This window comes from Pseudochaenichthys georgianus, chromosome 21 (assembly GCF_902827115.2).
Source record: "Pseudochaenichthys georgianus chromosome 21, fPseGeo1.2, whole genome shotgun sequence".
Classification (NCBI taxonomy): domain Eukaryota; kingdom Metazoa; phylum Chordata; class Actinopteri; order Perciformes; family Channichthyidae; genus Pseudochaenichthys; species Pseudochaenichthys georgianus.
In genome coordinates this window covers 28,560,015-28,571,790 of record NC_047523.1, presented here as the reverse complement: position 1 = coordinate 28,571,790, position 11,776 = coordinate 28,560,015, and the positions used below count along the sequence as shown (strand labels likewise).

At 39.9% G+C, this 11,776-nt stretch overlaps 1 protein-coding gene across 1 annotated transcript; it reads right to left on the bottom strand.

Annotated features, from left to right (window-relative positions):
* Positions 1 to 8,443: 8,443 nt before the first annotated feature.
* evx2 (even-skipped homeobox 2) lies at positions 8,444 to 10,541 on the bottom strand. Its single transcript, XM_034109363.1, has 3 exons — positions 10,148 to 10,541; positions 9,512 to 9,744; positions 8,444 to 9,058 (listed from the first exon to the last, which is right to left on the bottom strand). Exons 1-3 carry the CDS (start codon positions 10,539 to 10,541, stop codon positions 8,444 to 8,446), a joined length of 1,242 nt encoding a protein of 413 aa, XP_033965254.1.
* Between the last annotated feature and the right edge of the window lie 1,235 nt (positions 10,542 to 11,776).

Sequence of the window (11,776 nt, the reverse complement as noted above, 5' to 3'; positions counted from 1 at the left end):
TAAGTAAAGGGACTTTTTGCCTATTTTATGTTGGCCAAAGCAATCTGAACCATATTGCTGGTGCTTGATAAAAGGTTAGAGGATCAAAGTTATTAGGTTTCATCATAAGGGCATCATATATATACCAACTTAATTGCAATCAATCAATCAATCAATGTTTATTTATATAGCCCATCACAAATGTTACATTTGTCTCAGTGGACTTCACAGTTTGTACAGAATATCAGTATGACAATACACAATCGATTTGAATGGGTTGAGATATTTTAGTCATTGCCATCCCTAGCGCCACACAGATACATTGGTAAATGTATACACATACCTGGGCTGAACAGCAAATCAGACATCTTGTTCCCACCGTCTCCATCCAACTCTGCTACAACATGCAGTTACCATAAGGGCTGAACAGGTTAAAACACTGGACAGTGTTAGATTATACGGCTCAACAGCTAAATGGTGCTCAAAAGCTGACTGTCAGCTTCATGTTTTCTGTCTTTCCTTATGAAACTGACCTTGCTTGACAGGGTTTTGGGTTTGCTTATTTAGTAAATGTAACAGTTCTTTTCACAGCTTCGATCTTGGTTCTGGATCTCTCTGAAGAACCAGCACCTTACCGTGGTAGAGAGGTTTGTGTGCCTTGATGAACCTGGGGGCTGTGTTGTCTGGAACATTGGCCGCGTTCACACCGAGTACTTTTCACCCGTACTTTTCGCGTTTAGTTCCGTTAGTACCCCTGATGTCGCGTTCACACCAAAAAAATAACTAAGTGCCGGGAACTTTTCACCCCATTTTTAGCACCTGCTGAGAGCAGGTACTTTCCTGGGGAAAAAAAGTACCACAGTTCTGATTGGCTGGGCGATTGCAAACCACGCCCCGTAAAACTCTGAAATGTTTTGTAGAGCCGCCATTTTATTATCCTCTCATTAGCATTATTAGCATTAGCATTCGCCCGGCGCACAAACGCAGAGAGACTAACTTATGGGAGCGGTGGAGATGAGGAGGTGTCGGCGTTCTGGCGAATTTAGTCGGGAGGCTTCAGTAGAAGCTGCTGGGAGTCCCAGCAGCTTCTACTGAAGCCAGTCCCCAACTCCGGGGACTTCCGGCCGGGGACTTTGGGTGGCAGTATACACCGTGAAGTGGTTTGCGGCCTGCCAGTAAACCCAAAGCAGAAGAAGAAGTGACGTCAGCGGCTCATTTGCGTAATCTTCCCTCAGAGAACTTATTCCGGTGTGAACGCGATCTGTACTTAGTGCCCTGGGGTATTAAGTGCCGCGGCACTAAGTGCCGGAACTAATTACAGCAAAGTACTCTGTGTGAATGCGGCTCTTGTGTTCCTGGTAGGGTCTCCCATGGCAAATTGGTCTCAGGCAAGGGGCCAGACTAAGATTGGTTCAAAAGACCTCATGAAAGAAAAACCAAGAAGTGAGGATACCCGGCCCGGAGGAAGCCCGGGGTCCCCTTCTGGAGCCAGGCCCAGAAGGAGGACTCGTCGGCGAGCGTCTGGTGGCCGGGCTTGCCACGGAGCCCGGCTGGGCACAGCCCGAAAAAGTAACGTGGGCAACACCTCCGCTTCTCCGTCCCGCGGGCCCACCACCGAAACAGCGATGGGGTCGTGTGCGCTGCCAGAAGGGTGGCAGTGAAAGCAGATGGTCTCGATGGACCAGAAGCTGGCTTTGGGGATGTGGAACGTCACCTCTCTGGGGGGGAAGGAGCCGGAGCTTGTGCGGGAGGTGGAGCATTACCAGTTGGATCTGGTTGGGCTCACCTCTACGCACATTGTCGGCTCTGGAACCTTACTTCTGGATAGGGCTTGGACTCTATTCTTCTCCGGAGTTGCTCAAGGTGTGAGGCGCCGGGCGGGTGTGGGGATACTCACAAGTCCCCGGTTGGGTGCTTCGTTGTTGGAGTTTACCCCAGTGGACAAGAGGGTCACCTCCCTACGCCTGCGGGTTATGGGGGGGAAAACTCTGACTGTTGTGTGTGCTTATGCACCAACAGCAGTTTGGAGTATACAGCCTTCTTGGAGACCCTGGAAAGAGTCCTGTATGGGGCTCCTGAAGGGGACTCTTTAATCTTGCTGGGAGACTTCAACGCACATGTGGGCAATGATGGAGACACTTGGAGGGGCGTTATTGGGAGGAACGGCCCCCCTAATCTGAACCGGAGTGGTGGTTTGTTACTGGACTTCTGTGCTAGTCATGGATTGGCCATAACAAACACCTGGTTTGCTGGTGCTTGATAAAAGGTTAGAGGATCACCAAAGTTATTAGGTTTCATCATAAAGGCACCATATACCAACTAAATTGCAATCGATTGAAATGGGTTGAGATATTGTATTCATTGCCATCCATAGCGCCACACAGATACATTGGTAAATGTATACATATACATGTATAGCTGGGCTGAACAGCAAATCAGACATCTTGTTCCCACCGTCTCCATCCAACTCTGCTACAACATGCAGTTACCATAAGGGCTGAATCGTGGTAATAGTTACACATTCATAACAGGTTAAAACACTGGCCAGTGTTAGATTATACGACTCAAAAGCTGACTGTCAGCTTCATGTTTTCTGTCTTTTCTTATGAAACTGACCTTGTTTGACAGGGTTTTGGGTTTGCTTATTTAGTAAATGTAACTTTACTACACAGTTTCAATCTCGGTTATTAAAAAATGACGTGTGAGTTGAGATGATAATGGTACATTTAAAAAATAATAAAAAAAATAATAGTGGTATTTCATGCAAATGAAGCTCAAAAACCACTTATATCAATTCTAACTGACATCAGAGCTCATGGTGCTTTAATGAGGTAATTTCAGAGGATTAAGATCTTTTTTGCAAGAACCCAAAAGAAACAACGTTGGGATTGCAATGGAGGGTCTTTGGTGTTTTTTATTTCATTAAAAAGATGTGGTTTAAAGAAATATGTTTAAGACTGGCTTTGGTTTATTGCTATGATTGCAAGGTGAGCTATATACTTCAAAATCTTCTTGCATTTCTTAGAGTCTAATATTTAGGATGCAGATAGACATAATGTCCCTGGTTAGAGTCTAGCTGGGGCGTTCAGGCGTTCATTTCTATTAAATGAAATTATTGTGATGTAAGATTTTCTCCATATCGCCAACCCTTCAAAAATTTAAAATATGTTATACAATCCATATAAATACTGTATAATCAGAGTGAGATGACTATAACACATTATGTCCAATTAGGCTGTGTGACTTGTTTTAGGAAACTAATGATTTAAAATATATTTTAAAGATATTTAGAATGTAAAGGTTTTATATGGGGAAACACTAAAGCTGATATAATGTTTTTGTATTTAATATTTAATACAAACACTTAATGTTTATAGCCCTTCTGCTCCCAACTCTAATTATTTGACAATGTTTTTAGAAATATATCTTTAATATTCCATTTTATTTATTTTCTGCTTAATATTTCTCGTGAAAAGTTACCAGGATCAGATCAGGTTGGAGCCTTGATCAGGTCAAAACATGGGAAGTAACTCTTACATTTATTCAGAAGGAGTTAGGTCATTCTGAAGTGCTCCGTCCTTCCATTTTGACTTAAACATCAGATTCAGTAAACAGGAAAGTCCTAAAAGTAAAGCGGTTACATGGGAGAAGCATTCTCACAACATCTTGTAGGGAAAAAAAAAATCATCCTCTATACATTTTGTTGAGAACATTGATTTAACATATCTGTTATCCACAAGCTTCAGACGGGTCGAGATCAGGTCAGAGGTTTAGTCTAAATGCTATGGAAAAAAAATCTTTCTGCTCGTTAACATAAACCTTGAATAATTCAAGCCTCCATTTCTACATATTTTGTCAAACTTTAATAAGAAATAAAATACCTCTTGTGACCCAGTCTCATTAAATAATTACTCAAGACAGAGCCAACACATATTGACTGTAATGGGAATTATGCATACTGGCAAATGCAGTCTCAAAATAAAAGTATATTGAAAGATAAAGTGTTGACTTAAAAACCAGATCAATATGATCGAATTATGACAAATTAAAAACTGACCAAAAATCACTCTGACTTCAGATTGTGATACCTGCAGATAAGTCCAATAACGGTATTTTATGATTGTAGTACATTTCAATGGGATTAGGTGCGTGCCGTAGCTGTTCCCATAGAGCTCCACTTTAGCTCTAATTCCAAGGAGGGAGGCAAAGTGGATCTCAGTGAGACTAAAAATGAATACATCAGGCATGTAAAACCATACTTTATGATTGTTTGTTTTTTTGTAAATTAATGAAACACACGCTGTATGTGCAATAAAACTATATTAGTAATGTTGGTGATTTGATGTTTACAAGTCTATAATCATTTAAAATGTATTTCAATGTGTTTCCAAGTGTGAAGGTTCTTTTAAGTGACATTTTTGGGCAGTTGTTACACCAGAGACTCAACCCACCAAGAAAGAAACTAACATGCATTTCTTGATAGGGCCCAGATGCAACCAGAACTACTTTTTACAGGGGAAAAAACCTGGAATATTACACTTGAAAGTATATTCTCTAAAAAAATATATGTTTGGACTTCTCATAATCAAAAATATTTTTTTATTGTTGGTATCTCAGGCTGTCTTTCAAGAAGAAAAGAGAAGAAAAGCTATTTTTGTGCACCACCTTAAGCGTATCCAGAGCTAAGGACCACTACAATAATTGGTCTTTAAACCAATAAAACCAATTTTCAAAGATAATTGAGAACATGTTTCAATACATATGCATGAAAAAAGGATTTTCCATACGACCGACTCACATGCTCGTGTAATTGATTGAGGGGATGACCCGTTATATTAAATGTTATTTGAGAACCATCAAAACGCGCAAAATTGCAAATTGCCCAGCTTGTATCTGAATTAATAGCTCATTCATCATCATTATGGGTTGATACGTTAATTTAACCATTTCATTCTGTCTTAATGAGCTATAGTTGAGTTAATGTCATGTAATATATGAAAGTAGCATTTGAACAGAGGCAATGATTTGAGACAAACAGAGCAGAGACTACTTTAGAAGCATAATGGTGGCATAAATCTAATCAGGCTGCAGTTCATGTTGCATGTTTTCTTTACATTTTGGAGGAATATTATAGCTAAAACACATAATACAAAATTCCACCATGAAGAGGAGATAATAGGCGTGAAGTGCTGGTATGTTTTTTTGTTAGTGTTTGATGAGATTTGATGGATTTCAATATGTTGATGTAACAGCTGGTATGTCAGTTGTAAATACTGCACTGCATAAGATTCAAATGTGGGGACAATATGTTTTAAGAAGCTATGTTTGGGTGTGTATTCTTGCTTTTAAAGCATAATAGGAATAAATAAACTGCATGTGGTGATTTTTGGTATAATCATTTGTATATATAACCCATAGCCTATATTTTAGTGCTCAGTTGGCTCAGTGAAGAAGACCCTGAGCTGCCAGCCCTTCATCTGGCGCTGAGTGACTGCATTTGACCATTATGGGTCTTTGCTGTCTTCTAGTTCCACCTTAAATGCGTTTTGGCCCCGCTTGCTCCCTGTAGTTTAGGTTTGTTGTCCTCCCGCAGCAGCTGTCACCCTGCATTACTCGCAGTCAGCTAAATGAAACATTATTCTAAACATATGCATCGTAATCAGTCCGGTCACACTTACAAGAACACGCGTTAATAAGGCAATCAATCACTCTGGAACAAGCAAGTTGTTCTGTAACAGCTCATAAACAGTGTGTAATGAAGAATTGGAGGTTAGCATGACATGGCGCTGATCAGATAATCAATGTCAAAGATGCGATGAATGTCAGTAAATGTAGTTTTCATGTCGTTTCTATAAAATCCTCAATTTACAACAAGCAGTTCAATTACCCTGAAAATACAGTCAATTAAATAGGGGTGATTGGACAGTAGGGGCAGGATCATCGATCTTTGCATTTCTATCTCGCTGGACATTTAATTTGGTTTTTCTATTAGCACCGAAATAAAGAAAATATATTAAACAACCCAAAGATTTATTTTCTTGTCAAAACCCATTCCGCGAAGGTGACAGACAGTCTTCTGCATTATGATGAATTCTTTTTTCAGTCTTGCACATTGGATATAAAACTAATCGTGTTATTGTGGGCAGTGTTTTTCTGGCCTCTGTCTTTTCCTTTTTACACCTCCATCTATCTCAATGCTTTTGTTGTATGGGTTGCAACCCTCGCTTTAGTAAAGAGCAAGGAAACATGGTGATACATCACGCCCATATTTGCTGCTCTAATCCCATTTCTTTAATGGGGATGTTCAAAAAAGCAACTTATCTCACAGTCCCTTGGGGGCATTCTGGTGTTGGCTATATTGTAACCAAGTGCAATTAACGACAGTATCAGCTTGTATCATTTAGAGGTAATGTAAAAATAATGGTAAATTATAGGGCCGGAATGACCCGTGATGGCAGGCCTCATATTCCCTGCAGTTTTCCACGTATTTTTAAATCATGCTTTAAAGTGTTTGCAGAAGAAATCGTGTCACATCACCTAAATATGTATTCACTTTCATGGTTAAATGTTCTTGAATATGAAATTCAACATGATATACTGCATTATTTCCAGCATTTAAATTAGGCCTACCTACTTATAGTTTGTTATAATATAGGAAATGTTTTTTTTTAGAAATGAATTTAATGTAAAAAGGCGGAAATCTGTAAAGACTTTTTTTTATTTATTTTCCAAGAACAAACACGATCAATAAATAACAGGATTTACATTTCATATTGCACAATTTTTTTTCAAGTTAAAATATTTAAATTCATACAGTCATTGATATTTTAAATACAGAGATATAGAGTTATAACAGAGACCCATAGGGACAATGGCCAATACTATTTTCATCATTTTAATTTCAGTGCTTGTTTATCAGCCCTTTTAAAGCCTCTTTTGAGTGGACCGTAAAGAAATGTTACCCATAATTGAGTCCTAATTTTTGCACGAAATACAGATCATGAATTTGGACTATTGGTACATTTACAGGCCAATTTATAGGCTACTTGATGCTCCTATTGGCTTGTACATCCAGTGTTAAACAATAAAAAAACATTCAGAAAGTCACACAAAATAAAAAATAAATAAAAATAGTTTACCATCCACAATTCGTGAAGCATTTTCCAGGGCGATCAATAATTCAATGGTCAATTATCAGTAGGACTATCCATGATATTTGCAAAATATTTCACGATTTACAATTCACATGTTTTATAATTAACATATTGGTGATGTCCCAACAGGAACGAATAAAATAGCATAACCATTTTTACAGGCGCAGACAGATTGTAAAATCAGGCTATTTAGTCTTAACTTTCGCCTTGCTCGGTTCCCCAATGTGTGTGCTGAGTGAACAGGTCCTAATGGGATTACACACCTATGAAAATACTGGATTTTATATGGTTCAGCAATGAAAATAAAAGAGATGCTACTGTGTGTCGAGGTATTTCCCATTCAGCAAACTAAATTTGAGTGGCTCTTTGTTGGCTGCTTTGTGTGTAATATGTGTAAACCCTATGTGTCATATATTATTCTCATCCACTGCATCTGTGCAGCAGGACTGTCGCTTTGTTCCAGCTCTTTTGTATGTCTAATGACTTCCCTCCGCGGGTTGTTAGCACTTGACAGCGGGTCTCAAAACGAGGAACTTTCTTACAGTCATGTATTCAAAGGAGCTCCATCTAGGTACATGATTGGCAATTTTTGTCATGATCCTCTCATTATTAACATAAAAATTGACACGAAAGACGCGGTGCAAAATTATATGCACCCTTCTAGCTTATTAGGGGGGTCCCCATAGAGCAGAGGCTGGGTATAGGAGAAGCATCCCTGCCAAATGTTCAGTCTATTAGGCCTAGTGAAGAAAGATATGCTGCTGGGCAGAAATGCAGGACCTTCTGCTATCCAAATTTAGATAGCATAATTAGCTTATGTTTAAATCTTTAAAAAACGGTGGAGTCAAGATCAGACTTGGTTCGTCACGCTGAATATTTGACAGTTGAGCCGTAGAAATATGGAATGGAATTTCAGTTGTTGGATTAATTTGTGGGAATTGTAGATATAAATAAATGCATTTCAAATGGCGCATTGATTGAGGCGTGAAGACAGAATGGATATACTGCATGGTTTGTTATTTTTCCAAACATCTATAAATTAATCCAGCATACAAATCGGTCTACTGGCACAACACAAGGGCACAAGCTTTTAGAAGAAGATTGTTGTGAGTTGCAACATGTTCGCTGCTAGTGTGTTTTTCCTTATAAAGTATTCTGGACTTGATCAGACTTTTAATCTAAATGTGTGTGTTACAATGCTGCCTAAGAGACGAATTATTTACCCAGGAGTGTTTTTTTTTTTTAGTATATGGCCTGTCCTCTAAAGTCGGACTAGGGCAAAAAAAGGGGAAAGGTTGTGTGTTGATGAGTTATCTGTTGAGTGACGTTTCTTCTCGTTGGTCTGGTGAGGGGACTGAGGTCTTGCTGAGAACAGCAGCAGAATACGGCAGAAATCCACTCTCGGATCTTTGCCCGGAAGCTGTGCAGGTAAAGTCCGCGCTCGCGCTCCTGGCGCCCAGCGCGCTCGCGGCCTGGCTGCTGTGGCAGCTCAGACACGAGCAGGGCCCGGCTGACGGCACGCTCGCCGCCGCTGCCGCACACGCAGCCGCCGCTGCCGCTGAGGCCGCCACGGAGGGATTCAGGCCTGGGGGTGACTGGTAGAGTCCCGGGTGCCTGAAGCCACACAGGAGCTCCGGTCGCGAGTAGGGGTGGGAGAGTGCCCGGAAGGTGTCGAGGGGGCGCATGGAAGCGGCGAAAGGTGACGACGCCGCACTGGAGGCGGCTGCCGCGGCTGCTGCTGCTGCCGTGACACCGACATGCGGGTAGTAATGTAGAGGCATGTGCGAGTGGAAAGGGTAAGGTAGACTTCCTGTAGCTGCAGCGTGCGTCATCATGTAGGTGTAGAAGCTGGGGTCTGCTGGATGGGGCCAGGACATCGCCAGACGCTGCCTTTTATCCTTCATCCGCCTGTTCTGGAACCACACCTGCACACAGAGTCAAAACAAGGCCCATGTTGAAGCTGCCATGTCGTTGTAAAGCTCTAAATATAGCCCTCTGAAGATGGACACCACTGATGCTAAAATGCCCTGGAAATGCTCTTTTCATTAATCAATCATCACATGATGCAGCAGTTAAAATCTACCAAATAACTTAAATATGTCAACTATTTTTATTTATTTTTCAATTGTAAAGGGTTATAGGATAAATGTATTGTGGTCTACACATAACGGTTGAATTCATTAGCTCCCATGGGCAGTAAATAAAAGGGTTATTGTGTGTAGCCTGGTAAAAAATTATAATAGCACAATGCAACATTTTGCAAGCATAAATTAAGAAAAATATTTCCTACAACAGAGTATTATAATTATTATTATTTTGATGACCACAGCATGGTTTTCTTCTGCACAAACACAGGAATAATGAAGATGAATGTGTACCTTAATGGTGGTCTCGGGCAGATTAAGCGATGCGGCTAATTCACATCTTCTCGGTCTCGAAACGTAATTTTCCCGGTAAAATTCTTTTTCCAGTCTTCCGATTTGTTCTCTGGTGAAAGCAGTCCGATATCTTCTCACTTGGTCGCTATTTGAATTGTTTGATCCACCAGATAAATTACCGTTCATATTCTGGAGGGAGTTGGAGCTTATGTTGGATCCAGAGTCTGAAAAACCTAAAAAGAAAATGTAAAACACATTGTTATTTGTATACTATAGATAAAACGTGTGTGTTGGCCTGCACTTCATCTAAAGCATTTATGTTAGTAATGATAAAACAAAAAAAGATTGATTTAAAAAAAAAAAAAGAGCAAATGGTAAACATTTTTGTTAATTCAATGTTGCATTCATCCAGTGTATATTGTATAATAATAATTATAATAAAAAAAGTAGTAACAAAAATAACAGTTATATTATTAATAATACACATAATAAATACAATACTACAAATAATTGCAATAATGTTGCTTGAATTTAGTTGTATTCCTCTTTTCTGGCTAGGGTAAATAATAGCAGTAATAATATCTAAATGTAATAGCAGAAAAAGAAAAGATAAATATTGAAACAATGTAATCTTACCTTTGTTGTTCTCCTTGTGCTGGCTCGGGGATCGATGCGAGGGGCATCCCACCTCCACATCGCTGTTTATATCTGAATCTGGAGAAACTTCGGAGTAAAGACTCATTTTCTTCCTGCTTTCTGACGAAGAAATTTCCGCTGAAGAGGTATTTTCACTGTTATGGTGCGAGCCGAAAAGACTGTCAATTTCAAATTTGCTTTTCGTAGAGATGTCCCCCAGATTTCCATGGAGAGAAGCCGAAGTTATTCTAGGGCTTAGTCGTCCGCTGTGCTGAGAGTTTTCCAGGGCCTCCAGCACTGAATTTCCAGGCGTGTCTGAGAGCCTCTTCCCTGCGACCGGACTGTGCAGACCTCTCTCCATCAATATCATCTCTTTTCTTATCCTCTCCATCATTAAGCCGAGCAAGACGAGAGAGAAAAAAAAAACGCCACACAACACTTGTCCAGGGGGGGCTGGAGCACCAATGAGTTGTGTCGGAGCTTAAATCCGCATGCAACTCAGCAACTGTCTCTAAATAACTGTCTCTAAACCTTTTTATAAGCAAGACGCAAAAAATGAAAGAATCTGAATGCAATCGACGAGCGACTGCTCAAAATGAGCCGTGCATCCTCCCCACAGCAGCAAAATGTCATTCATCAAAAAGTGGTTGCTGTTCGTTGTTAAAATGCTCGGCTGACGTTGCTCCAATGATCATTTATTGTAACAGGTTTATAAGCAAATAAATAGGAGAAGGCTGTCACTTGATGATGGAGGCGGCCTTCGGTCAGACGAATAATATCCAAGTGGAGAGGAAGAGAGGAGTGAGGAGCGAGGTGCTTGTCCCTGGGTTGATCTCTGAGTCTGTTTTAGATTGCTCTGGGGTTTGGCCTCTTGGGTGAAATTGACAGTCTGATTAATAAAATGAGCGCTGCAACATTTCCCTCTTCATTTAGGAATATTATTATGCTTTGATTCTCTATTGTTTCCCTCCTCTCTCACGCCCTCCCCCTCTCTAATCGTTGTTCTTTTTATTTATTCTCTCTTTTGTACCAGTTCTGCGACTTTAATCAGTATGCGAAGTGCATTAGGATAAAGGTGCTTGTTTGTAATGAGAGATTAAGATTATTATTTTTTTCTACTTTTAAAAACCATGCTGATTTTTGTGCATTTCATACTTGTCCTTGTTTTGCTGTATTGCTCACACAGCTCGTCAACGACACATTTTGATGTGGTGATGATGCTGGCATAATTAGCGACATGTTTATTATCCGCTTGAATTAATACAGAAGTAGGCCTATATTATTTTTATTTCATGGAAGACTCCTTCAAAATCGTGTTTATAATCTTTTTATTAAATGATAGTTTGATAATTTAGAGGTCATTTTTCCATTTTCTTTGTTCATTTTAAATGACTCTGATGCTGAATTTTAACGAATTACTTAGCAGCGTTTATTTGAATATTTGTCGTTTTTACCACAATCCGTTCAAAGCAATTTCTTCCAAATCGAAACATATGTTTACCTGTATGGCTTTTAGGGTATTAACAACAAAATAACTGCCACATTTATTCAACATATTAACTCTATCGGAGAATCGATGTGTAAAGACATAACCCCATGCATGGACTCGTGGTTTCTCATAGTGAAATG

Excerpts from the sequence above, each read along its gene's own strand:
- evx2 (XM_034109363.1), bottom strand. The coding sequence starts at position 10,541 with ATGATGGAGAGGATAAGAAAAGAGATGATATTGATGGAGAGAGGTCTG. Across the intron at positions 9,745-10,147 it reads GCACAAGGAGAACAACAAAG|GTTTTTCAGACTCTGGATCC; the intron begins GTAAGATTACAT and ends TTTTCTTTTTAG. Across the intron at positions 9,059-9,511 it reads TGCCCGAGACCACCATTAAG|GTGTGGTTCCAGAACAGGCG; the intron begins GTACACATTCAT and ends CTCTGTGTGCAG.